At 50.7% G+C, this 27,633-nt stretch overlaps 1 protein-coding gene and 1 long non-coding RNA gene across 2 annotated transcripts; one reads left to right on the forward strand and one right to left on the reverse strand.

Annotated features, from left to right (window-relative positions):
• The first annotated feature begins 2,714 nt into the window (after positions 1-2,714).
• On the forward strand, positions 2,715-18,009 carry Rapgefl1 (Rap guanine nucleotide exchange factor like 1). The gene is made up of 15 exons (XM_050156610.1): positions 2,715-3,585; positions 6,182-6,260; positions 7,225-7,360; positions 7,590-7,687; positions 10,709-10,821; positions 10,924-11,091; positions 11,822-11,919; positions 12,046-12,168; positions 14,003-14,181; positions 14,256-14,346; positions 14,882-14,932; positions 15,033-15,120; positions 15,323-15,387; positions 15,745-15,799; positions 16,030-18,009. The coding sequence occupies exons 1-15, from the start codon at positions 3,066-3,068 to the stop codon at positions 16,152-16,154; spliced, it is 1,989 nt and encodes a 662-aa protein (XP_050012567.1). The 5' UTR covers positions 2,715-3,065; the 3' UTR covers positions 16,155-18,009.
• A 143-nt stretch (positions 18,010-18,152) lies between these two features.
• On the reverse strand, positions 18,153-27,627 carry LOC126510190 (uncharacterized). The gene is made up of 3 exons (XR_007594331.1): positions 27,526-27,627; positions 26,026-26,151; positions 18,153-19,868 (listed from the first exon to the last, which is right to left on the reverse strand). It is a non-coding gene; the product is annotated as an uncharacterized lncRNA (long non-coding RNA).
• Positions 27,628-27,633: the final 6 nt, after the last annotated feature.

The following is a 27,633-nucleotide window of genomic DNA, read 5'->3' on the forward strand; positions in this document are numbered from 1 at the left end:
ATCCTGACTGGCTTAGAACTCAACAGAGATCCACCAGCCTCTGCCTCCTGAGAGCAGGATTTAAAGTGTGGGTCACTATGACTGGTTTTTAGTGCTATCTTTACTTTCCAAGAAAGGTAACTATCCACAGCTGGACATAGCGGTGCTTGTCTTTAATCCCAGCACTCGGGAGGCAGAGGCAAGTGGATCTCTGTGAGTTCAAGCCAGGTGTACACAGAGAAGCCCTGTCTCTTGGTGGGAGTTGGGGGTGGTACAAGGCCCACAGTCTGAAGGACAGCTACCAGTCTTAGTACTGATAAAGACAAGAAAAACAAAGACTAGCTAGTTCAGGCTGCCTTTCATTTGAGACTGGAACACACAGAGAAATTACCAGTTTTGAATTAACTTTCCTTGGATGGACATTTACAAAGGTGACCCTGATATGGAAGAGCATTTGGATACTGTGGGGCTGGAAACGTTCTTCATTCCACAAAGCTTTCCATTGGTGGTGTGGGTGTCACTGGGACATCTTCCCTCTGCCTCACAGGTGATGGGTAACTATATACCTGGTCTTCTTTCTCACAAGTGATGGGTAACTGTATTCCTGTCTCACAAAAAATGCCAACCAACCTTGGGGGTGGGTTACTGGCAGGAAAAAGGAATGTTAGGATGCTTCCTCCTCGCCCCTGCCTCTTCCCCAGTCCTCTGGTTAGATCCCATTGCTCTCTCTGTTGCCCTGGTAACCAGCTCAGCAAGAAGAAACCCAAGCTCAGCAAAGCCCTCAGGTTCTCCCTGCCTCTCCGTAGGCAGAAGTAATGGGAGTTTAAGGGGCAGATACATTACTGCCTTGGGCAGCCCTGTCCAATGCCTTTTTTAGAAGCTCATGGGTTGGTCAGGCTCAGTTAAGCTTGTCGGCCTCCATTTCCTCAGTTAAGTAATTGTATACTACCCTACCTTCCTCTGCGTTTCTCTCAGGGTAATACAGATGCCCTATCCCTACCCCCACCCTGGGGGGTCAGTTCATGGGCCTACCTTGTAGGTGACTCAAAACACAAGGGTTTGGCAATCGCCAGTTCATCTGACGCAGCCTACTAGGGCTGACCTAGAACAGTGATTTTTCAACGCTGGCTAGTTGAATCAACTGGGGAGTTCTCTAAGCTAACAGATGCCTTGGGTCTGCCTGAAAGGATCTCATAATTGATCTATGGTGTGACCCAGGCAACAGCAATTCTGAAAAGTTCCTCTGTGGTTCCAGTGTGTAGCCAGGGTGGAAACCACTGATGTTCTGGGAGGACCACAGCTTTAATGCCTCCTTTTCTTCTGATTGAAGGTCTTGAACAGAAGGGTCTGGAAACCAAGCCTTTAGTTTCTAGAAGTCTCTTAGTCCCCTTTATTTCCAGCCCCCACACGCTTTACACTCCCCAATTTTTTACCCTTCCTAACCGACAATCCCAAATCCTGCCCAGAGAGGAGGTTACCAAGGCAACTGCTTAATCTGGTACTGTGGCATGTGCAGAAGAGAAGCCCTCCCCTCTTCTTACTTGGATCCTAAAAGGTTACCTGGGGAGTTTCAAGCCCTTCTAGCCAGTTTATACTTTCAACCTTAGATACTGAGTGTCCAGTGACGGGAGCCCAGAAAGCCAACAGTCAGACCTAGCTTCTTAGTGAAAATCAGAGCTGTCTTTTTCTTTTTGTTCCCTCTCCAGATCCACAGATGGGTGTGCAGAGCTTTATTTCTGTGAACACATGCTCTAGCACACATGGAACTGGGGGTGCACAGACAGCAACACAAGCGCAGTGCACACCCTGTCAGATGCACCACTCCCAGCTATACGCATTCCTGTCCATCCGTGCCTGACTGGTGCATAGTAAACAGGGTTGGGGCATTGTCCGAGGAGCCCCACCCCACCAGGAACCTGGTACCACTCCCTCACTGTACCTAGCCTGGATGTGTTCACACTGTCTCGGCAGCCTCGTCTTCCAAGGGCAGTATACCCTTGGCAACAGAATGTTCTGGCATGGCCATGAGGGGTAAGGGCAACATTTCTCCCGTTCCATGGCTAATACACTGAACTTTAAGTGCTTGGTAACAATAGTGAGCAGTTTAGGGACTTACCACCCATCCCTTCGGTCTTGCTTCCTTTTGCTTTCACCGGGGCTAAGGTGCCCTCGTGCTCTCGGTCTCCTCTTACTGCCTACTATCTTCTTTTCACCCCAATTAGACCTGCCACAACCTGCTGGTCTCTGCCTGGCTCTTTCCTACCTGCCGGTACCTGCCTCCCAGGGCCGCCCTGCACCACTTACTACACCCTATCAGAGAAGGATGTGGGTTCCGCCCCCAGTGCCAAAGCCAGTTCACCCAAGACGCGGGCCCAGCCCTTCTCACAGGTGGGAGATAAAGACCACATAATTGTGGGAAAGATGCAATGAGTTCAGCCTCACCTGTGTATAGGTGAGCGCGTCAAGGTGTAGGTCAAAGATCTGCCCTGGTTATTTGAAATGATCGTTAAGAGACCAGGTAATGAAGAACTAGGGGTCTCTTCATTGATAAAAACCCTCCCTTACCTTTGCCCTTAGTTTCTGCGACTGTCAGACGCCAAGTCCTCGCGGTCAGCACCAGCGCCCAAGTTCAAGCCTCGCGCGGCCGGATGGGGGCGGGCCTTGGCAGGGTAGGGGCGGGGACTGGATGAGGGGGCGCGGTCTCAATTCTGCCACCTTCCCCGGGGCCAGGAGCGCAGCCGCCGCCGCGTCCTCTGCCTTGCGCTCCGCCCGCTGCCTCTGCCGCCTCAGCCCGGCCCCGGAGCGCTGAGCCGGGGACACCGGCCCCTCCGCCTGCCCGCCCTTCGGCCGCGGCCAGCATGGGGGGTCGCTGAGAGCGTGCTCCTCTTCCCTCTGGCACCTCCCCCGGCCACTGGCCACTGGACTTTGGCCAGCGAGCCTCGGCCACCTCTGGCTCGCAGTCCGGCGCCTGGCACGGCCCTCGGCTCTGCTCCTCCGGCTCTGAGCATCGTGTCCCCGCCCCCCCCCGCCCGCGCCTGGGACACCTGGGTCCCCCGGCGGCCCCTAGGAGAGGGGCGGGGGGGGGCATGAAGCCACTGGAGAAATTTTTGAAGAAGCAGACGTCGCAGCTGGCGGGGCGAGCGGTGGCAGGAGGTCCCGGCGGGGGTCCGGGTTGCTGTGGAGGGCCTGGAGGGGGTGGGGGCCCTGGCGGGAGCAGCGGTCCGGCGGGGGGACCGCGGCCGCTGCAGCGGCGTCAGAGCGTGTCTCGCCTGCTGCTCCCAGCTTTCCTCCGAGAGCCCTCAGCCGAGTCCGGGCTGGAGCCGCCCGCTGAGGAGGAAGGGGGAGAGCCATTAGGGGTCTCGGAGGAGCCGGGCAGCGGGGGTCCCTGTTGGCTGCAGCTAGAGGAGGTGCCGGGGCCCGGGCCGCTGGGGTGCGGGGTGCCTCTGCGCTCCCCTTCCTCGTACTCCTCAGATGAGCTATCCCCGGGCGAGCCCCTGGCTTCACCTCCCTGGGCCCCCCTGGGCGCCCCCGAGCGGCCAGAGCATCTTCTGAACCGGGTTCTGGAGCGCCTGGCTGGAGGGACTACCAGGGACAGCGGCGCTTCAGGTAAGCCTGCTCATCCCTCCCTGAGAAAGGGGATGCCCTGGTTTCTTTTCTTGTCCTTAGCAGCAGTGTAGGGCCTGAGGGAAACCCTGCAGTAGTATAGGGGAAAGGGCATGTTAGTGCCCATCCTCCTTTTTCCTAACATGAGCCTCACCCTCGGCGAGAAAGCCAACCATCCTCTCCTCTCCTTCAGCCCCCTCCCTCTTCCTTGAACATTTAAGCCAGTCTCCGGTGGCCCTTGAAATACTGCCTACCTCCTCCCATGCCCCCAAATTAGGGGCTGACACCCTAAGATGGACGCTTTCCAGCTGAGGTTATGCCACCCTATAGACCGTATCCAAAGCTTGAAAGCCATGGCGAGAGTCTCTGGCTGTATAGAAGCCCCCAGGGCACAAGCTGGCTCACTTGGTGGGGGCAGTGTGGATAGGCACAGGGTCTGGCTGCCTTTAGGGAAAGTGTCCTCCTTGGGGGTGCATTTGAACATCTCTAAGGGAAGGCACCAGGAGACTGCAGCATCCAGAAGGATCTGGGCCTCAGTGGCTCCCACCCTCCCTATGTCATGCCTCAGCGTAAGGCTTTAAAAAATAATAACCACACCCTGAGAGGCTTATTCCCTAAACGATGATGCCACTTCCCCCTCCCCACCAGCACCCTATTAAAGGGCTTACGAGACCCGCACATTACTGCTTAGAACTGAGGCAGAAGACATCAGGGGTTTTAGATCTAAGTAGGCACTCCACGGAGCCCAGAAAGGTCTAGGTTTGGGAGCCCAAAGTTGAACCCGGAAAGATGAGGGTCATGTGTGGTACTCCTCACCCTCTGCAGAGTGCTCTGGCTTTAACAGTAGATGTCACTCCCCCTCTTCCTTCCTCTCTTTCTTTTCCTGAAGGTCTGGGTCCTCTCTTTCAGCTTGGGCTGCAGTTGCCCTGGGGAGCTGACACCTTTTGGATTTAATTAGAAAAATATCAGACACACACACAGCTCTCTTAACCATAACTTCCCACCTACACCACGCACCCTGTGTCTCTATGACACATTCCCCAGGGAGGCTGTGCATTGGACCAGAGCCTGCTTTGGAAGGAACAGATGCCAAACTGTAGCCCCCGTATCAGCATCTCCCCCACGCTGCCCGTGTTCCTTTTCCTTTACTCTGGTTTTCAGCATTCGCACTCCAGGGAGATAAAGATGCTCAGAAGGACGTCAGGCCTCCTTACGCCTTGTCTGCATCCCTGGACTAGGTGTGAGGGCCAGGAGAGCATCTCTCTTACTTTCAGAACATAGCAGGGCAGCTGGGCAGAGGGAAAGAGAGGCTGGCTTTCCTCTTCTGCAGGGGCATGGTGCCACAGATTGTTCAGTGTCCCCTGAGCTGAGACTCCCGAATTGTCACCCATAGTATCTGGCTTGGCAGGCTGAATCCCCAGAGAAACTGGTTTGGGAAACCTACCAGCTTAACCTGCCTCTCCAATATCTCTAATATAAGCCACTTTCTCAAGCCATTTGGTTTCCTCCCAGGCTGTGTGGGAGGAGAAAACTGCTTATTGAGGGCTCTCCATACCTAGCCAGAGCCCTCAGAAGTCTAGGCAGCCCCTTGTGGCCCCTAGAGTCTACCCTGACACTCAGCTCGCCTCTAATATTGAGGGAAAAACAGAGACTCTGCCGTCCAGGTTCTTTTTCTAACTTGGGGCAAGTGCCTCCTAGCTCTGAGCCTCCGCTTTCTCATCTGTGAAACAAGAAAGACTCAAGTAGGCAATCGTATGTTGCCTCCCCACCTCTGCCTTCATGACTGGCACTGGCAGCAGGGCACGACAATCAAGGGTTGTCAGGAGCCCTGGAGTAGTGCCTGGGGACCTGGCCCTAACCTGTCCTGGTGAGGACACCTGGCTCCCACCCTGTGCCCTGCCTGTCTGTGTGTGCCAAACAGCCCTGCCCCACCCCAAGGCTGGCTGCAAGTCAGGGCGACCTTGTACCTGGTTGACTGGCTGAGCCAGGCCCAGATGGGTGTGGAGGAAGAGGAGTGGAGAGAGGAGCCCCTCCCCTCTCCTCTTCATCATTAACCCTTCTACCTCTGGGCACCCAGAGGACACAGGGGCTCTATTTAAGGAACTGAGAAGAAGAGGTGGCAGTCTGTCTCCTCTCCTAATTTTAATGGGGCTGTCCCCACCTTCCCTGTCACAACTCTGAGGGGATGAGTGGTGAGGGGAGGATGGACACATACCCCACACGCCTCCATCCCTCTGACTGTAACCTCTATGTCTGCCAGTTCTCTGTTTAGGGTCACTTCTGTGGACTCCTTTTTTTTTCCTAGCAGATCTCAGGCATGGTGTATTATCTGACCAACTTCCCACACACTGAAGAGAAGTGTGCGTGGCCTTCAAAGGCACCCCCTCTCCCCCTCCAGCTGCCTTGGCAGCTGCCAGCCCCACCCCCGCAGCGGCTGCCCAGAACCCTCACACATGTGTGTGCGCGCGTGTGCAGAGCATGACAGGGCAGGTGGCCGGGGCTCCAGCCTTGCTAAGGCGGCAAGAAATGAGGGTGCAGAGTTTCCAGACGGTTCTAGAAGCTCCCACCTGACATCTGCGATGCTCGCTGATCTCCACAGATATTCTGCTTGATGACATTGTCCTCACCCATTCGCTCTTCCTGCCAACAGAAAAGTTTCTGCAAGAGTTGCACCAGTAATATCCTTTTATGGAGCTTATAAAAGGGCAGACCAGGAGGGAGTCATTCCTGCCCACAAACTACAACCCAACCCAAGCTCTCCCATAGAAGACACAACCAGCTTTTCGTCTCATGAGCCTTGGGCAGCTCGCTCCACATCCTGGCGATTGGGTTTGCTTCAGTCAGTAGGATGGAGATACACAGCAGGAGACGCTCTGCTCTGGGCTGCTGTGAGGATCAGCCTTGTCGCAGCTCTGGGAGTGCTCAGGAGACACCTGTACAAGTGTAAGGGCCAAGCGGGATGGTGGTGGCGTGCACCTTTAATCTCAGTATTCGGGAGGCAGAGGCAGGTGGATCTTTGTGAGTTCGAGGCTAGCTTGGTCTACAGAGTAAATTCCAGGAGAGCCGGGGCCACACAGAGAAAGCTTGTCTTGAAAAGCAAAAGAAAACGAAAAAGATCTTGCTCTAAACATAGGGTCTGATATCAGCATTAGGTCATGGTTGTGCTTCGGTAGGGTCGGCTAGAGATGAGCTACTGGCTCAGTGTGGAACTTCTAATGTAGACCAGGTAATCCTCCTGCCTCTGCCTCCTAAATGCTGGGATTACAGGGATGTACCATCATGCCTGGCTTCTTTGAATTACTTTAGAACCTAATTGTACATGTCAAGCCCTTGAGTCGAATGTCGTTAGGCTCCCTTAGAATAATCAGGCCTCACTATGAGGTAAAGTCAGCTTTGTGAGCTGGCTGGCAACTAGATGGGCGCTGGCAATAACCTCTTTAACAGACAAGAGCTGAATGTGGCCAAATTGAAGCCCTCACTCTTTGTACTCTAAGCAAAACCATGGCTGGAATGAGAAAAGTCTTGGTTCCAGGGCCCTGGAAACCTTCTCTCCTCTGGTACCCAAGTGCAGACTATTTGGAGTCAATTTGCCTTCCCTGGTTTCCTTGGCTCTTCAGAACTTTTACTTAACTTAGGGGTCAGCTTTGTTCAATCAAGGAATGTGGAGGGTCCAGAGGGGCTGGGCCGGAAGCAAGCCTGTCTCGCTCTACTCCTTCATTTCCTGGATACCTACCAAGGATTGCTGCAAGAGGAAGAAGGGGCTGGCCACATTATCAAGGTGGGCCTTGGAAGGAAAAGGCACGTGAGCTAGCTCTCAGCTCTGGAAGGGGGCTCTTCGAAGGAGTCACACTCCTCAAGTTGGGTATCTGGAAGCAAAAGATGCCGGTGGGCTTTGGTCTGTGTGATTCCTGAGTGTTTGAGGCATGGAGGCCCTGTCTCAGCCCTTGCCGTGAGTGGTCCTTGGGATGAGACTTGTGCCTTCATCTCATCTGTCACCCTCTCCCTAGGAACTGTATTTACTAATTATGAAGGATGAGTCCCTTTACCAAGACCTCCGAGAGGACACGCTGAGGCTGCACCAGCTGGTGGAGACAGTGGAGCTAAAGTGAGGGGGAAGGGGTTCCCTGAATTCCTCTGTTTACAAGGGCTGCTTCTGGTCTGGTGGCTTCACCATCTCAGTCGCTTGTTTGCTTGCTTGCTTGCTTTTTAAGATGCTTATTTATTGATTTATTCTTATCGCTTTGCCTGCATGTACATCTGTATATCACCGCATGCTTGGGTTTGCTGCGGTCAGAAGAGGGTTTTGGATCCCCATGAACTTGAGTCACAGACAGCTGTGAGCCACCATGTGCCTGCTAGAACCAGAGATGGAGGGGTCCTCTGGGGCAGCAGCCAGTGCTCTAAGCCACTGAGCCATCTCTCCAGCCCCTTTACCCCTTCAATATGGTTTCTTTCAGCTCCTTTTCCTTACTGGAGAGTTAACACAGAACCACAGATCACTGTTTTCTAACCCAATCGTTTGTTCTTTGGGTGGGTGTGTGGGGGCTAAGCAACATGTCTTACAGTATAGCTCAAGCTAACCCCCAACTTACCGCATGGCCCAAGATGGCTTCTACTGGTAATCTTCCTGTCTCAGGTTCCCAAGTGGGCCTGTGCCATTGGCCTAGCTCCAGTCTTTTTTGGTTTTTGTCTATTTTTCCTTCAGTTTGTCTATTAATCAGGTAGTGTTCTGGCAAGTATTTAACAACCTGTGCTTTATGAGAAACATCCCTGGTTAGTAGCTCTGATTCTCAGTGTAAATTCTCTTACCATGGTTGATGTCAAGCGATCAACAGGAGGGCAGACACTGACTATGGGGCTGGGAAGAGATCTGCACTGCTGGCTACATAGTATTCCATCACATTGTAACCTATGCATACAAAAGCTGGAACATAGCCATACAAAACAGCAAAGAGTACTTAGAAAACTACCTTCCCTTTCTTTTCCCTTCTTATTTATTTTTGAGACAGAGTCCTTGAAACTTGCAGCAATCCTTCTGCATTTGCCTCCATGGTAGGATTATGGGTTTGTGCCATGCTGCCTAGCTTGAAACTATCTCTTTTTTTTAAAATATTTATTTATTTATTATATATACAATATTCTGTCTGTGTGTATGCCTGTAGGCCAGAAGAGGTTACCAGATATCATTACAGATGGTTGTGAGCCACCATGTGGTTGCTGGGAATTGAACTCAGAACCTCTGGAAGAACAGCTAGTGCTCTTAACCTCTGAGCCATCTCTCCAGCTCTTGAAACTATCTCTTTTGAGAACAATTTATTTGGCCTCAGATTTGCAAAATGTGTGTGTATGAATGAGCACACACATATTTCGTAGCTGTCCTTAAAAAAAAAAAAAAACATCGGCGTACTATGTATGGAGCAGTGGTGACTCATGTTTTTAATCTCAGCACCTGAGAGGCTGAGGCAGGTGGATCTCTATGAGTTCAAGGCCAGCCTGGTCTTCAGAGCTAGTTCCAGGACAGCCAGGGCTACATAATGAGACCCTGTCTTGAAAAAAAAAATCAGTACCAGGGACTGCAAAGGTGGCCTAATGGTTAAGAGCACCTGTTGTTGTTCTTCCTAAGGACCCACTTTGGAGTCCCAGCACCTACATGGCTGCTAGCAACCATCTGTAGCTCCAGTTCCAGAGGATCTGATGCCCTCTTCCGCACTCCAAATGTAGTGCTTGCTTGTGACGCACAAGACGCATGCAGGCAAAACACACATACACATTAAAAACACAAATAAATATTTTTTAAAAAAATATTTATTTATTATGTATACAATATTCTGTCTGTGTGTATGCCTGTAGGCCAGAAGAGGTTACCAGATATCATTACAGATGGTTGTGAGCCACCATGTGGTTGCTGGGAATTGAACTCAGGACCTTTGGAAGAGCAGGCAATGCTCTTAACCTCTGAGCCATCTCTCCAGCCCCACAAATAAATCTTTACAAATATGTATCAGTTATGCATGGTGGTACATCCCTGTAATCCTAGATATTCAGGAGGTTAAAGCAGAAAAATCATCAGTTCAAGGCCAGCTTGGACAACTTAGTGATATCTGTCTCAAAATAACAACAACAATAATAATAATAATAATAATGACTTGGGATATAGCTGGTGGGTACTTGTCTAATATGTGTAAGGTCCTAGGTTTAATCCTCACTATTACCTAAACAAACAGTTGGCAAAATTCCCCAAAATTGACCTCACCAGCTCAGGATAGGAGTACATCTTGGTTGTCCCCTCTCCATTCCTGCTACCGCGAGGGTCATTAACTGTCACCTAGATTGCCACACAGGACCTCAGCTCCTGGCCTCGCGTCTTCCTCCCCTCCTCTCTTCTCACACCAGAGACCCTTTCCTGACTTCCATAGATGATGCCTTCACCCTCCTGTTCCCAAAGCATCCGTGTTCCCTAACATCTCCAAGTTAGATGCCCTAGCGCAGCTTCCGCACCCCTCCCTTCCTGCCATCTGCTGAGCTTTCCCCATCTCCTCTTGTTCATCCCTTTTCCCCTATTAATCTGGCAACCCTTGTGCACTCCTACTCTTTCTTCCCATGATCCTCCAAGGCCCGGGTCAAATGCCATTTCTTCCATGGACATAGCTCAGGTTTCCACCTCCAGGAAGAGTTTCCTTCCTCCCCCACACCACTCTCCTGTACCTTTGTCATCTCACCAACACTTCTGGCTGGTGTTAGAAGTAGCTGCCTGCACGTCTCTCTTCCCCAGACTGTGAAGTCCTTGTCGGCAAAATTCAGACATCCGATGGCCTACCACCTCCACGTGCCAAGAAGTGTGCTAGGACCTAAAGGGTGAAAAACAGTAAAAACTGATCCCATTCCTCAAAAGCTGTCAATCTTGTAGAAAAGATGACATGAACATATACAATATTGTTTCATTGTTTTGTAGCATTTCCTCGTGGGTGGGTGGACCAGCGAAGAGTCTCTGAGAGAGGTGGCATCTGATTTGGGGCACTTAGACAATTGTCCTGTGCTGGTGATTGTCCTATCCCTGCTTTATGGTCCTGCTGGGTGCTCTGTGTGCCTGGCAGGACTTGCTGATGCATGACTGTGTTCATACCAGGATTCCGGAGGAGAGCCAGCCGCCCAGCAAGCAGGTCAAGCCACTCTTCCGCCACTTCCGCCGGATAGATTCCTGTCTGCAGACCCGAGTGGCTTTCCGGGGGTCAGATGAGAGTGAGTATGGCCATTAGGAAGAGCAAAGTTTCTGGAGTGGCCCAGGGAGGTGGGTGGGCCTTCTTCACCTTCAATGGAGTCTCCTTTCCTGTCTTTGTGCAGTCTTCTGTAGAGTCTACATGCCTGACCACTCTTACGTGACCATACGCAGCCGCCTCTCCGCGTCCGTGCAGGACATTCTGGGCTCTGTGACAGAGAAGCTGCAGTACTCAGAAGAGCCTGCCGAGCGAGAGGATGCCCTCATCCTGGTAGCTGTTGCCTCCTCTGGAGGTGAGGATCAGCACACTAGGCAGGGGCGAATGCTAAATTCTAGATCCTTGATACTCAAAGTGTCCAGCCTTGGTGAATGCATCACCTAGGAGACCCTACCCCAAACCTACAGGATTAGAATCTGCATTTGGACCAGACCCTCTCCCACTCAGGGGATCCTATGCACATTTAAATTTGGGGCACACCAGTTTAGAATCATTGGTTTCTGTCCTGGGTGCTACCTAGTACCCACCTGGAGACTGTGTTCCAGTCCTTCTCACACACCTCCCCCCATCTCATATGCTCCCTTTCTTTTTTTCCAGGCTGAGGACATAGGGTAGGCTCTAATCCTGTGGGGAGGAGGCAGAGAGCCAGCAAGGTAGCATAGCTCGTGTGTGTGTGTGTGTGTGTGTGTGTGTGTGTGTGTGTAACCCCAGACTGGTCTAGAATTTGCAGTCTTTCCTGCTTCAGCCTTTCAAGTGGCAGGACAGGACTTCAGGCATGACTTATTTTCCATAAAGTTAACAAAAGTATTCACCCTATTCATAGAGATGAGGGAATGAGAGAGACCTACATGTGGGGTAGTCTACAAATGCAAAAGAAAGCATTTGACCAACTATTTCTGATACCTGTGGTATAAGCTGGTGACGATAAGCCACCACTAGTCCAGGGTATGTCAGCATAGGGCGATGGTGGCTCAGGTATATGAGGGATGTGGGTGGCCAAAGCTGAACAGCCTGTTCCTATGCAGAGAAGGTCCTCCTGCAGCCGACAGAGGACTGTGTTTTCACTACGCTGGGCATCAACAGCCACCTATTTGCCTGTACCCGGGACAGCTATGAGGCCCTAGTAAGAATTCCTTCACCTGTCTTGGCTGGTAACAAGAGCTGGCGGAGGGGTGGCGTGGGAGGGCTGAGAGCAAGTCTCTCACCTTACCACAGGCAGCCAAGTTCCTCTAACCCCATCTGCCACCAGGTACCCCTTCCTGAGGAGATCCAGGTCTCCCCTGGAGACACAGAGATCCACCGGGTGGAGCCCGAAGATGTTGCCAACCATCTTACTGCCTTCCACTGGGAGCTCTTCCGCTGCGTGCACGAGGTGGGACTGAGGCTGGTGCTGGGCAGGGAGGGGGCACGAAACCTGCTCCTGGGAGCACACACGGGACCAGTGCACAGGGATAACCTTTGTTAGCCTTTGGCCCCTCATCTGGGGAACGGCAGAGAGCCTCTACAGAAGGGAGTTTCAGGTGCTGCCTGCGTAGGCGCTGAACTGAAATTCTTATCTGGATTCATAGAAATGTTTACTATCAAGCAGAGGGTAGAGTACCTGACCTGCCTGGCATGCACAACCCTGGGCTGGATCCTCACCACTGAATAAACCAGCTGTGGTGGTGGATGCCTGTCGTCTCAGCACTTGGGAAGTGGAGGCAGAGGGACCCAGATTATCCTGGGCTACATGATGGTTTGGAGGCCAGCCTGAGATCAGAAAACTCCGAATCAAAACAGAAAACAAGGGTACTGGAGAGATGGCTCAACAGTTAAGAGCACTGACTGCCTTCCAGAAGATCAGGGTTCAAATCTCAGCACCCACATGGCAGCTAACAACTGTCTGTAACTCCTAGATCTGACACCCTCACACAGACTTACTTGCAGGCAAAACACCAATGCACATAAAATAAATTAAAACAAACAAACAAACAAAAAAAAAAAAAACAAAAAAAATGCATGAGTTGGCTGAGAGGTTTAGAGTGTTTACTGCTCTTCCAGAGTTGATTTCCAGCTCCATAACCATGGCTTAAAACACCTGGACCTCCAGCTCCAGGGGCTCTGATGCCCTCTTCTGGCCTGTGCATGAATGTGCGGTGCACACATACACATACACACACACACAAATAAATATTAAAGTCTTAATTTTTTTTTTTTTTGGTTTTTCAAGACAGGGTTTCTCTGTAGCTTTGGTGCCTGTCCCGGAACTAGATCTTGTAGACCAGGCTGGCCTCGAACTCCCAGAGATCCACCTGCCTCTGCCTCCCAAGTGCTGGGATTAAAGGCGTGCGCCACCACCACCTGGCAAGTCTTAATTTTTTAATTTTGTTTTTTGAAACAGTCTCAGTATGTAGCCCTGGCTGATCTGGAACTCACTATGTAGACCAGGCTGGCCTCAAATTCATAGAGATCCGCCTGCCTATGCCTCTTGAGTGCTGGGATTAAAGGTGTGCACCATGACACCCAGCAATTTTAAAATTTATTTTATTTTTAACTGTGTCTGAGTGTGCAGTGTGCATGTGTGTACATGCATACATGCACACATGTGAGTGCAGGTGACCACGGGCCAGAAGCACCAGGTCCCCCTGGAGCTAGAATTACAGACAGTTGTGAGCCATCTTTTATGGGTGCTGGGGACCGAATTTAGGTTTCCTGGAAGATCAGTACACATTTTTATCTACTCAGCAATATCTCCAGCCCCCCCCCATAAAATGTTTTCAAGAATAGTTTTATTGTTATTTATTATTATATTATTTATTATACTTGTATATTTCTGTGTACAAGGCCTTAAAGATATCAGATTCCGTGGAGTAACTGCTGACATGGGTGCTGGGAATTGAACTCTGATCCTCTGCAAGACCAATATGTGATTTAACCACTGAGCCATCTCTCCAGCCTCTAAAATAAAATCTTAAAAAGAGAGATAGAAAAAAGGCAGGGATGAGTGTCTCCTAGAGGGAGAACCACACAGATCTTAGCAGGTGCCTGGTACCTCCTGCTCACTAGGAGAGAAATCAGCGCTAGCATCATCTGTCTCTGTGACATGCTGCCCTGTCCCTGGTTTTCCATTTCCATGCCCACTCACTCCTGCCTTTCCTTCTCCGTGTGTTCTGTGCTGCCATCTTCCCGCTGGCACCCTGGCCTCCCCTCTGCCACTGTGGTCACAGCTGGAGTTCGTGGACTATGTGTTCCACGGGGAGCGTGGTCGCAGGGAGACAGCCAACTTGGAGTTGCTGCTGCAGCGCTGCAGTGAGGTCACTCACTGGGTGGCCACTGAGGTGTTGCTCTGTGAGGCCCCGGGCAAGCGGGTGCAGCTGCTCAAGAAGTTCATCAAGATCGCCGCCATGTGAGTGCTTCTGGTGGAGACGGGGAAGGTCACAGTTCCCCGAAGCCCCCTAACCTCGCCTCCCTCCCACACAGCTGCAAGCAGAACCAGGACCTCCTGTCCTTCTATGCTGTGGTCATGGGATTGGACAATGCTGCCGTCAGCCGCCTGCGGCTCACCTGGGAGGTGAGGCGACATCTCCCTTCTCTACCCACAGTGCCAGACCCAGTACCCCACCTCAGGATCTGCATGCATCTCAGGCTTTTTCTAGTGCATCCTGCTGCTGCTGCTGCTGCTGCTGCTCTGTGGGGCATCTTTGTGCTAATGGAAAGCAGCTGCCCTCTTCTGGCTTCTGCTACTCAGGACACAGAGCTTTGCTCATGTCTTTGCAAATTAGTAAAAAGCCAGAATCCCAGCTGAGGTGTCCTTGCTATGAGCATCCTCTGGGTCTCAGTGGTCTCACGGGAGTACTTTTGTACATGGCACCTGCCTAGGCAAAGGTCTCAGTTTGTCCAGAATAAATCCTTCCCCAGGCAGTTTCAAACTCCCTGATTTACTCTTAGGACTGATTCTGTGTCCTCACCTGCTAGCTGCTTCTCCCACCGCAAGATGTGTAAGCCCATAACCCTCTACGGAAGACTAGTCACATGCTCCTGCTGTGAAACTCAAGAAGCTCTGCCCACCCTGACATTTCTTTTTTTCTTCCTTCAACTCTCTGCAGAAGCTGCCAGGGAAATTCAAGAACCTGTTCCGCAAATTTGAGAACTTGACGGTGAGTGGGGTTGGCTTTCCTCGGCCCCTAGGGAAGGGGAGACGACATCTCTAGGGGTACACTGGGCCCATCTGTTTCTGCTCCTTCTGTGGAATGCTAGGACCCCTGCCGGAACCATAAAAGCTACAGAGAAATCATCTCCAAAATGAAGCCCCCTGTGATTCCCTTCGTGCCCCTGATCCTCAAAGGTCAGTCCCTCCCGTGCTGCGCTGCTCCTACCCACAGCCCCTTCTCCCACACCCCAGGCCTGCCTCTGAGCCCCCTCTCAATTCAGCTGTGAGTACCTACTTCCAGAGAGCCCCCCGCCCCCGGCCTGCATGTGTCTTGGAGGGTGGTATGGGTTCCTTCTGCCTATTTTACCCTCACATTAGCTGTCTTCCTGTTCCCTAGATCTGACCTTCCTGCATGAGGGGAGCAAGACCCTCGTGGATGGTTTGGTGAACATTGAGAAGCTGGTGAGTGGTACTGCCAGCCCCTGTCCTAGGAGAGAGGGGCCGCATGCGTCCAACCTTCCCTTCTCTCCTGTCACTTCCCCCAAAATAGCAGCCTTCCTGTCTGGTGCTCAGCTTGCCTGACAGACTCCAGACTGTCTCCCTGGTGGCATCACTGTGGCAACCCACCCACAAGAGGCAACGCTGACAGGCAGCTGGGGGCAATTCTCCCTCCCTCCCTTGGCACCTTGCTATTACCTGGCCTTTGGCCCTTCAGAGGCCCCATCACTGGAGAGTGGAGAACTCACTCAGTTGAGAATGAAGGGGGAAGGAAGCAGCTGCCTGTGCCTTTTTCGGGGCTAATTCCTTGTCATCTTCCAGCATTCCGTGGCTGAGAAAGTGAGGACAATCCGAAAATACCGGAGCCGGCCCCTCTGTGAGTACCCAAGACTCAGTGAGCTTCCCAGTAGAACTGTGGAAGAGGAGAGGGATTGGGAGAACTCCATGCTCAAGTGTCTGTTTCGTGACACTGGTCCGTTCTTCATCTTCCATGGGCTTCCTGCCAATACCTGTTCCCATTCACACCCCTCACCCTGGCCTGCCTGGATTGCATGTAGGGGGTAAAGGGAAGCTGAGAGCTGACACCTCTCCCTTTCTACCCCCCAGGCCTGGACATGGAGGCCTCCCCTCATCACCTGCAGACCAAGGCCTACGTGCGCCAGTTCCAGGTCATCGACAACCAGAACCTCCTCTTCGAGCTCTCCTACAAGCTGGAGGCTAATAGCCAGTGAGAGTGGAGGGCCCGGCTGCCCCACCTGGGTCCCTGGCACCCGGCACCCAAGCACTTTGCACGATGCCCTCAGTAGCCCACATCCAGACATCTTTTCCCTGGAGCCGCTTCCTATCCTACATAGAGGAGTTGGGTTGACCCACCAGAATGTGTAAGCCTGTCTGTCCATCCTGCTGAGGTCCTCTTACCTTGCTCCTTCACACTCCTGGTTTCTGACCTCTCTGGAAGGCAAGAGACGAGGAGTGCCCCTGTGCCCTCCCAGTGTGGTCTGTTCCAGAGATGGAGTTTCTAGGCTCCACTTCCCAAGCAGGAAGGAAGCACCCCTCCCCCAGATCGCAGCTGTGGTATGGGGGCACTGGAAACACCCCCTCCCAGATCGCAGCTGTGGTGTGGGGGTACTGGAAACCTTCCTCCCTGACACCTGTTTCACTTCCCCTAATCAGGGCTGAGATCCCTGGATATACACCCCCAAGATTGTGTGTGTGTGTGTGTGTGTGTGTGTGTGTGATTTATATATTCCCTTTAGGGAGCAAGAGTACATCTGATAGTGTAGGGAGAGTATCAGAGTGGGTTTTGTTTGTTGTGTTGTTTGTTTTTTTGAGGATCCCTTCTGTTTGGTGCTACCCTTCTTGACTATGTCTCCCTCACTCCCTGTCCAGCTCCACCTGCTGTCCTGCATGTGAAAACTGTGGGTCAGTTTCCTGCAGGCAGGGCTTAGCAGAAGGCAGGAGAGTTACCCATCAGCCCTTGCAAATCCCCCTCCCAAGCTTCCCAGCGAGAGGCTAAAAGATGCTCAGGGAAACACAGGCTTATGCTGCCCTGCAGGACCCTGCCTCTGCCTTACTGTGGGTGGAATGCAGTGGTTATCAGGAGTTAGGGGCGCCTGTTCTCCATTCTTGTCTGCTTTGGGGGGTGTCTCACTGCTAAAGAGGGAGTTGTCATCCTTCTTCTGGCTCTGTGTCTGTCACCAACCACACAGTTTGTCCATCTGTCTTTACCACCCCCACACACACCTTGTCTCTAGAATCAGGGGTGGATCTCAGTACCTAGGGCAGCTAGCGCCTCCCTAAGTGGGGAGGAGAGACTGCAGCAGCTGTAGAGGCGAAGCTGGGCTCTGGCAAGGCCTTTGTTACCTCTCCCGGCACCCTTCCCTCTCCCGTCATGGGCTCCAGGGCTGAGGGGTGGCAAGGGCTCCTGGCAGCTACTGGGCGGGGTTTCCTGGCACAGCCTCCCCCCTCCTTCCTGGCCCTTCTGAAGAGGCAGCGGCGACTGCGGCAGCGGTGAAATCAGCTGCAGCTCCTGCTCTGGGAGTGTATATAGATTTTTACCCAAAGCTCTGGAATTGTACATTTATTTTTTAAAACCCAAAGAGGGAAAGAACCTTGTATCATATGTAAACATTGTATTATAGGTTATGTTATATATTCCCTTTTATACAGCAGCCCCTGTCGAAATATCCACAGACATGCCATGCCACCCCCCCAGCTTCTAGTGGTGATGGTGATCGTGCCACCGCCCCCAGCCCATAATGGCGGTGGTGACCATACCATCCCATACTCTGCTTCTTCCGCTCAGCTGCTGGCTGCTCCCCCTGCAGCCCAGGTTTCCTGCCCCTCTTCAGTAACCCCTCATCAGCCTTCTCTCATTCCCTAGCCTCCAAGAACGCTGCCTCCCCCACACCTTGGCTGCTGCTTGCCTCTGATTGTGATGCTTGCCCCACTGTTTCTCAGGGGCCCCCCATCCCCAAACCCTGTAGCTTTAACAGAGTGAACCTGAACCGTGTGCATTGTACAGGCCCCGCTGTCATGGAAGAGACCGCTGGATAGAGAAAATACACTAAAATCTATCAATCAACCTCCCAGTGCTTTCCAGTGCTTCTCTGAAACTCGGGGGAAGGGCTGAGCTTGGGAGAGGGAACAGGGGACACCTTCCCAGCACTCAAGGCTCCTCAGCAGGGCTGTCTAGAGTGACCTGGAAAACGTGAGTGGGAGGAGGAGGTGCCAACCTCCCAAGATCTGTGTCTGGTGTCTGGAACTCAGGAGATGTTTCTGTTCTCACCTGTTCTGGGTCACGTTGCTATGTGATCGCACTTCTAACCCTGCGAGGAATGAGGTGGAGGCTGAGTAGGCCCAGCATGAAGTCCAAGTTATAGGGCTAGATGAGGCAGGCCTACTATGCTAGCCCTGGTCTGTCTGCTGCAGGCAGTACAAACTTTTCATGCAGCCGGCAGCTACCAGTCTTGCCAAGTCAGAGGCACACTGAGCCTGGGTTAATTCTCGAGGTAGCACAGTGTCTCCTGTTCAGACCCATTCACATAGGCTTGTGTGAGTTCTTAGCTTGTCTAACTCTCCCTGAATCTTGATATCAGAAAGCAGTCCTCTATTCTCCCAGCTTTGCTTTGTTTTTGCTTGTGTTCCCATCCTAGAATTTAGGGGTCCGTGAGATGGCTGACAGAGCAAAGAGCTTGCCCTGTAAGCCTGCTGATGGCCTATTTCCATACCTGCTGTATCAGTGGAAGGAGAGAGAGAACATCACAGATTGTCCCCTGACCTATGCGCACCTTCTGCGGTTTCTGCATGCACACACCCACGCAAACACACTGATAAAGTCTAGTATTTACCTGGGTGTGGCAGTGCATGCCTGTAATCCCAGCACTTGGATGATGGTGGCAGGATAGAGAGGTCTAAGAACTGCATAGCTGGACCCCATCTGAAATAATTATCTAGACCTTACCCTAGCTATCTCTTTTCACTTGTCCTCGCCCATCTTTTTGCTTGCTTGGTTTTGAGACAGGGTCTCACTGTACAGCCCTGGATGGCCTGGAACTCACTATGTAGTCTCGCTCACAGCGGTCCCCCTACCTCTGCCTCCCAAGTGCCAGGATGAAGAGGGTGCACTGTGATGCCTAGCCTCCCTCTTCTTATTAGCCAGTCCCAGCATTCTTGGATGACAAGACTAACCTCCTGCCAGCCCGGCAGCACCTTGTCTCCAGCCCATTCTTACTTGCCGAGAGTCAGGTCTCTACACTGAGCCCACACAGTCTTTCTAAAACCATAGTGTCATTGCATACAGCTGAGATGGAAAAAGACTGGCGGCGCCTGTCCCAGTGACGATGGGGACCTTTTTCTTTCCTGAGGCAAGGTCTCACTGTGTAGCCCAGGCTGGCCTCTTCTCATCAGTCCTCTTCCTTCAGCCTCCCAAGCGCTGGGATTACAGGCGCGCGCCACTATGCCAGGGTACAACTGGAACTTTCATATGCTGCTGGTGGGCGTGTAAACAGGTCCTACCACTTTGGAAAACTGGCAATATCTGCTAAAACTAGGTTATGTAACTAATGCATACACATGACCGCGCATTTCCACTCAAGGGTGCACACCCAAGAGAAACTAGTCCGGGACACATAATCGTAATCATGGAAGGATCTTTTTTGTTTTGTTTTATGGTTGTTTTTTTCTTCTTTAGTGAGACAATCTCACTATCTGGTCTAGCCTTGAACCTTCAGTCATCGAACCTCCCCTCCCAAGTTCTGACATCACAGCCGTGGACCACCGCACTTAGGTGATGGCGGCAACTTTATGGTGAGGAATTCAACAACACTTGGGAGGCTGAAACAGGGAAGGTTGTGCAAATTGAGGCTAGCTTCAGCTACACATTACATTCCAGAGGGGTTGGGGGGTATAGCTTGATGGTAGAGCACTTGTTCAGTTCCTCAGTGCTGGGGGTGGGGTAGAAAAGGAAAACAAAGAGAAGACAAGGTTAGAGAGATGGCCCAGTGGTTAAGAACACTGGTTACTCTTCCAGAGGACCCTGGTTTGATTCTCAGAAGCCATGTGGCAGCTCCATCTTCACTCAGTCCTAGGGAATCCGATGCCCTCTTCTAGCCTCAACAGGTACCAGGCATGTACATGGTGCACAGATGTACATGCAGACAAAACATCCATATTCATAAAGATAATAAAATAACTTGTTTTTTTTTTTAAAAAAACAACACATACTGCCGTCACAGAGGACTCCAGTTCAGTTCCCAGCACCCACATTAAGTGGCTCATTCCAGAGGACCTGAGGGTGAGCACGCACAATTAGAAATCTCTCTCTTAGATGGCTCAGAGGTTAAGAGCTCTGAGCACTGACTGCTCTTCTGGAGGTCCTGAGTTCAATTCCCAGCAACCACATGGTGGCTCACAGCCATCTGTAATGAGATCTGGCGCCCTCTTCTGGCCTGCAGGCATACATGGAGGCAGCACACTTGTATATAATAAATAAATAAATCATTAAAAAAAAATCTCTTTTTTTTCCTTTGGTTTTTCAAAACAGAGTTTCTCAGTGTAGCCCTAGCTGTCCTGGAACTAGCTCTTGTAGACCAGTCTGGCCTTAAACTTGCAGAAATCCACCTACCTTTGCCTCCTGAGTGCTGGGATTAAAGGCATGTCCCACCACCGCCTGGCACGATTAGAAGTCTTTTTTTTTTTTTTTTTTGGTTTTTCGAGACAGGGTTTCTCTGTGGCTTTGGAGCCTGTCCTGGCACTAGCTCTGTAGACCAGGCTGGTCTCGAACTCACAGAGATCCGCCTGCCTCTGCCTCCCGAGTGCTGGGATTAAAGGCGTGCGCCACCATCGCCTGGTTTACGATTAGAAGTCTTAAGGAACCAGCCTGGTTCCTTTGGAGCTAGTTCCAGGACAGGCTCCAAAGCCACAGAGAAACCCTGTCTCAAAAAAACAAAAAAAAAAAAAAACAAAAAAAAAAAAAAAAAAAAAAAAAAGAAGTCTTAAGGAAAAGAACAGGCAGGTGACTCATACCTGTTATCAGGGTTCTTAGGAGACTGAGACAGGAGGATTTGTACAGGGGTGAGGCTAGCCTGAGCCCCAGAGTAAGAGCTATTCTAGTCTAGGCCAAAGAGTGAACCCTATCTCAAAACAAAGACAAAAAAATAAGCGAGCAAGCTGTGTGTAGGGCTCAGGAGACGGCTCAGTGGGTTTGACCACTTGCTATGCAAGCATGAAGATCTGAATTTGATCCCCAACATCTACACGAAAGCTGCACCTGTCCGCCTGCCCCATTATCGGCAGTGTTGGGGAGCAGAGACAGGCAGTTCTCAGGAGCTTTGTTGGCCAGTCAGCCTATCTGAAACAGTGAACTTCGGGCTCTGTGAGAGATCCTGTCTCAAGGAATAAGGTGGAGAGCAATAGAGGACACTTGACAGTCTCTTCTATTCTCTGTTTTCATGTGTATATGCAAATGCACCTGAACACAGATGCACATCCACCACAGGAAAATCTGGCCACGATGACATACCCGTAGAATTGCAGCACTCCAGGGAGTTGAGGCAAAAAAGGTCATAAATTAAGGTGAGCCTGAACTATGGAGAAAGAACTCATCCCAAAATAAAAATACACATACACACACTCATGCACATACACGCATGCACGCACGCACGCAACACAACACAGGGAAATACAAACCCACACAAAAGTGTTTTTGGTGGTGGTGGCACATGCCTTTAATTCCAGCATTTGGGAGGCAGAGGCAGGTAGATCTCTGAGTTTGAGGCCATTCTGGAGAGAAGTAAAAGAAGGTGGTGTTCAGTGAGGGGAACTGCGGATTCCTATGGTCGTGCTGGGGCCTGCTGGAGTAATAGAAACATCCCAAACTGTGAACCTTTGACCACAAACGTGGGCTGTTCATGTAAAATGTGTATGTTTTGTAAATCTTTAATCCCAGCGCTCTGGAGGTAGAGGCAGATTGATCTCAGAGCCAGCCTGTTCTATGCAGAAAGTTCCAGGCTAGCCAAGGCTGCATAATGAGACCCTATCTCTACACAAAACAAAAAATAAATCAAAAAGGAAGTGGCTTTGAATACTAGCTAGAATATGACCACGTGACGACCTAGCAATCAGCCAAAACAACTCAGAAGGTAAATAACACATTACTGTGGAATTAGTTGAGTTTACTTTGTTTCTACTTTAGAGGATGGAAGTTCTTCAAAGACAAACCAATTCACATTTATACATTCATAGTTAATTTCTTTTTATTGTTAAAATATAATTACATCATTTCGCTATATCCCCTTTCCTTCCTCCCTGGTCACATCTCTTGTTCCTTTATCTGTCCTTCGCTCTACTCTGGCCACCCCGGATTGTCCTTGTTGCAATCATTGTTAGCAAAGAGATCTCGCCTTTTCCATTCCCTACGCCAAACTGGATCACCCAGACAAAACCCGCCCTATACTCTGCTCTCCCAGTTGGCTCAAGGCATGCCCCGCTCATGACATCACATATGTTTCTTTGTGTATTCGCTTAGTGGTTGCCTCCCACACCAGCATGGATCATCCCTGGGAGTGGGTCTTGCTCACTGGCTGTAACTGCAATAGTAGCTGGCATGGAGCAGACACTCAATACATATTTGTTGAATGAATAAATTAAGTTGGTTGTAATAGGAACCAGAGGGGCCGGACCCAGGGCAAGATGATAAGTGCTCTAGGACTTGAGCCAAGGAGAATCATTGTTGGTCTGGGAATAAGGAGCAGGGAAAATAAAAAAATTCCTTTAAAGAGATGAGCCTGCTAGGTGGTGGTGGCGCACGCCTTTAATCCCAGGACTCAGGAGGCAGAGGCCAGCCTGGTCTACAGAGTGAGTTCCAGGACAGCTGTGGCTGTTACATAGAAAAACCCTGTCTAGAGAGAGAGAGAGAGAGAGAGAGAGAGAGAGAGAGAGAGAGAGAGAGAGAGGAGCCCAAAGCAAAACTAGGGTTGTTTTCTTCTTATTGTTTGGTTCTTTGGTTTTTGAAAACAGGGTCTCTTCATGTAGTAAGGCTGGTCTCAAACTCCCCATCTTCCTGCCCCAGCTTCTGCGTGCTGGATTGCATGCATCTCCCACCATCGACAGCCAGAGAAGAGTGCTGGGAGTCACTCAGGAACTGGACTTTGTTCAGTGTGGAGGGCTGGCCCTGTCCTACAGGACCAGCAGGACTCAAGGAGAACAATCATATGGCTGGGGAGCAGTCTCTGCCCTTGCTCGGAGGATGCTGGGTTTGCTGTGCTCCCACCCAGGGCGGGCAGAGAAGTGACCTAGTTCGCCCCGCCTGCATCCTCATTTCAGCCGCTCTCAGAACCATCAGGTCATTACTTACGAGGTGACATTCCAGGGCATGTCCTTTGCCATTCCTGGGCTCAGCTTTTTTTTTTTTTTTCCTAGCCTGGCCTCTAAGTCTGAATCCTCCTGCCTCAGCCTTCCGAGTACTGATGTTGTAGGGTTTGTTCACGGTTTCTCGTTTAATCTTTCCAGCAAACCCCACAGAGCTGGCTCTGTCAACTCTACTCTCTAGATGGAAATTTGAGAACTTGGGAGACTTTTGTTTTTATCTGGAATTCTCCACGAAGCTGAGGATGACCTTGAACTCCTGACCCAACAGCTTCTACTTCCCAAGTGTTGAAATTATAGGCATAAACCATCATCTTCTGGTAGAGACAATTTTTCTTTTTTAAAACGGAGGCAATGAGAGGTCAAGTTGTCACCCCGGGTCTCAAATCCACCCTTTGGAACAGAAGCATAGGTTCTCCTGGGATGGTAAGATGACAAAAAGAATCTGGAGTGGCCAAGGACCAGCCTAACCAGAACCCTGTTTGGGAGCCTAAGTAGGAGAAAGGAATTTAGGCAGTGACATTTTGAACCACTAGGTGTCACCACAGAGACTACTTTTCAAAGTGCCTAGGCGTGGGAATAATCTGACATTGAGTTCTTCTCCCACTTGAGACAGGGACTCACTGTGTAGCTCTGGCTGGCCTGGAATTTACAGAGATCTGTCTGTTTCTGCCTCTATAGGGCCGGGGTTAAAGGTATGGGTCACTACGCCCATCCTCAATATTATATTTTGAGACGGAGCTCTTACTGAACCCGAAACTCACGGATTTGGATAGACTAGCTGGCTACCCTGGGATCCACTTGTTTTTGTGTCCCCAGCTTTGAGGGTACAAGTGCTTTTACACAGGTGCTTCAGATCCAAATGCGGGCATTTTACCCACTGAGCCATCTCCGTAACTCTATTATTATTGGTACTATTATTATTTAAAAAAAATAGGGTCTCATAAGCTTGGGTTTGATGGCGCACACCTTTATTCCTGGCACCTGGCAGGCAGAGGCAGGTGGATCTGTGTGAGCTGGAGACTAGGCTGGTCTACATAGTGAGTTCCTGGTCATTCAGAGCTACATAGTGAGGCCCTGTCTTCAAATAAATAAGCAAATAAGTAAATACATAAACAGTTAATAAAAACTGCAATCATGGGGCTGGAGAGATGGCTCAGCAGTTATGAACCCTTACTGCCCTTATCGAGGACACACGTTTGGGTCCCAGCACCCACATAGTGGCTTACAGACGCCTGCAACTCCAGTTCTAGGGGATCCAATGCCTTCTTCTGACCTCCAGCGGTACCGGAACCACAAGAGGTTCACATACATATGTGCAGGCAAAGCACTCGTGCAGATAAAAACAACTCATTTACCAACAAAAGGAGGGCACGGAGTCACCGATGTGAGCACTGAGAAGACAAAGTCGGGAGATGTGCCTACTACTTTGTAGGTAGGTGGCTTGAACGCAGACGGTTACGCTTTGCGCGGCTCATTCCCTCACCTGGAAAGTGGGAGTGCGATCACTACTTGAGAAAACTGAGGAGTAGATGGATTATGACGGCACGTGAGCTTATGACAATGACTGCTACACGGTGAACTGCAATAAATGTCAAACCTTAAGGTTTCTTTTTGAAAATATGGGGTTTTTTTTGACAATTTCATACGTCTATATAACACGTTGGCCAGAATCACCGCTTTCCCCTCTTTTATTCCCGTCCACTCCCTCTGGAACCCTTCTGTCCAACATGCCCCCTCCTCCTTTCACGTCCTCTTGTTGTCTGAGACGGAGTCTCATTGTTTATCCCTGGCTGGCCTGGAACTCACAATGTGCCCCATGACTTGAAACTGACAGAGTCAGGCCTGCCTCTGCATCCCAAAGGCTAGGCCACTCGTCCTGGCCCTCAATTACTTTTTTTTTTTAAAGTATGTATGTATTTTTTTATTTATTACATATATTTATTTATTTATTATGTATACAATATTCTGTCTGTGTGTATGTCTGCAGGCCAGAAGAGGGCACCAGACTTCATTCCAGATGGTTGTGAGCCACCATGTGGTTGCAGGGAATTGAACTCAGGACCTTGGGAAGAGCAGGCAATGCTCTTAACCACTGAGCCATCTCTCCAGCCCCCCTCAATTACTTTTGACAACCTACTTTCTCCTTTAAGTTCTAGCTCTCTACATCAAAATAGTTGCTACGGGAAGGGGGGCCGGTGGGAGGGCTCGGTGTAAAGGCGCAAGCTCACTGGCCACCAAGCCGGCCAACTTGAGTTTGATCCCAAGAATCCACATGATGGGAGAGGAACCAGTTCCTCAAAATTTGACCTCCACACGTATTCTATGGTGTCCCCCCCCCTATATACAATAAATAAAAAAATTGGCTGGGTAGCACACACCTTTAATCCCAGTACTCTGGGAGGCAGAGGCAGGTGGATCTCTGAGTTTGAGGCCAGCCTGGTCTACAGAGCAAGTTCCAGGACAGCCAGGACTGTTACACAGAGAAACCCTGTCTCAAAAAAAGAAATAATTTTTTTTCTTTGCTTCAAATAATTTTTTTTTCCTGGAACGCTTTTCTTTTCCTTCCTCCTCTGGCCCATTTCTAAAGACTTCAGGTAGAAAATGAGAGATAGCCTCTTGGTTTCCTTCTTCATAAAGCTTATTATTGATATGTCCCCACATGAGATGTCCCTGTATTGGCCCTAGTGGCTGCCCCTTGCCATAGAGTGGTGTAATGAGTGAGCAGGGGCTTACTTAGCTGTACTGGACGGAGAATTCCCTCTGGAGGAGCACTGACACAAAGCCTTGGACAATGAGGATGGGATGAGGATGATTCGTTCAAAGGCCTCAAGGTGGGAACTTCATTGCGTGTTTCTGGAACTGAAAGCAGATACACGTAATTGTCGAGCCACTAAGGATGAGGCGGGTGAAACAGTGAGCAAAGAGATAGGAAGGGCCGGTAAGCAGTCTAGATCCACTGCCCCATGCGTGCGTCCAGTCACCCGCCGATCCTTCTGGCAAGTGTTCCTCGCCTTTGCTCTTCGGTAGTGGAAATCTACTCATCTTTCTTTTTTTGGTTTTCTGAGATGGGGTTTCTCCATGTAGCCCTGGCCATCATGGACCTTGCTCTGTAGTCCAGGCTGACCTCAAACTCAAGAGCTCTCCCTACCTCTGCTTCCTGAGCGCCACCACACCTGGCAAAATTCTAACTCATCGTTCAAGGACTAGTTCAAATCATTAAAATAAAATCTCTCATTCTTCAGCAGGACTTAGTCACTCCTGTGCCATCCCAGCCCACATGTCACTACAACTCATCACATGCTGACTGAGATCTCAGCTAGCTGTTTACATGCCAAGCTGTGCCCCAGCATGGTGAGTTCCCAGAGGGCGGAAGCGCTGTCTTAGTCACCTCTGGAACCAGCTCCTCCTACCTAGCCTAGTGAATGGTCACAGCAGGTACGCAATGTGACATTTAGTTGACTAGTGGGTGGTGCCCAACACTCAAGGCAGAACAGAGGGAAAACAAAAATAATAACAGCTTAGGCTTACCACGTGCTTGCCAATTCATTACCCGAGGAGCCTTCAAGGACTCTATGAAAAAGGACAAACACGGAGGGAGCTGAGGCCCAAGAGCACACAGTAAGTGGGGATTAAACCCCAGTACTGCTCTTTTACATGAGTTTCAGTCCTGGTCATTGGGTTGACCTAGGGAGCAGTGAGACATGGAAGTAGTGGGGTTGCCTGGAGTGCTGACAAGCTTTTGTGTGTGAAGGAGACCCTTAGTCATTTGCAAGAGTTCGCAATGAAGCCAGCAGAGGACAAGGATTCCTCGCTCGCATCCAAGTATCTAGAGGAGCTCACTACCCCATCCCTCAGTCCAGTGAGTTGGGGGTCCTTCTCCTGAGGAGGATGTTCAGGTTCAGCGGTCAGAATGACCTAACCGATGATGTGTAAGCAGAAGCGTGCCTCTCTGTTGCTATGACAACCGGAGCTCGGCTACCGGGCCCCTGCAAGGGTAGCGGAGTCCTGGTCTTCCTTAAATCCAGACCATATAAGGGCTTATGTTGCGCGCGTGTGCACGGAAAAAAACATATTTAAGAAACAGCGGTTAGCTCAGTGGTTCTCTCCGTCGGCCAGAAGTTAAAATTATCTGCGCAATTTTAAAGGTCAGACTGAATTTGACCAATTAGATCTGGCGTGGCTAAGTCATTGAGAGCCTCGCAGGCGGTCCCAACTGCAGCCCAAGATACAAACCCGGCTCTTCACCGCGGATCTCGTCCGGCGACCTTCTCAAGATGGTGGCGCTCCGCCCCCACGTGCGCCGGTAGAGGGCAGGCTTTCCCAGGCGCATGCGCCCCGCGT

The sequence above is a fragment of the Alexandromys fortis genome, unplaced genomic scaffold (genome assembly GCF_014885135.2).
Source record: "Alexandromys fortis isolate MF-2015 unplaced genomic scaffold, M_Fortis_MF-2015_v1.1 scaffold_31, whole genome shotgun sequence".
NCBI lineage: Eukaryota > Metazoa > Chordata > Mammalia > Rodentia > Cricetidae > Alexandromys > Alexandromys fortis.

Excerpts from the sequence above, each read along its gene's own strand:
- Rapgefl1 (XM_050156610.1), top strand. The coding sequence starts at position 3,066 with ATGAAGCCACTGGAGAAATTTTTGAAGAAGCAGACGTCGCAGCTGGCG. Across the intron at positions 6,261-7,224 it reads CTGCAAGAGTTGCACCAGTA|CTTTGTTCAATCAAGGAATG; the intron begins ATATCCTTTTAT and ends CTTAGGGGTCAG. Across the intron at positions 7,361-7,589 it reads GGGCTGGCCACATTATCAAG|GAACTGTATTTACTAATTAT; the intron begins GTGGGCCTTGGA and ends CCCTCTCCCTAG.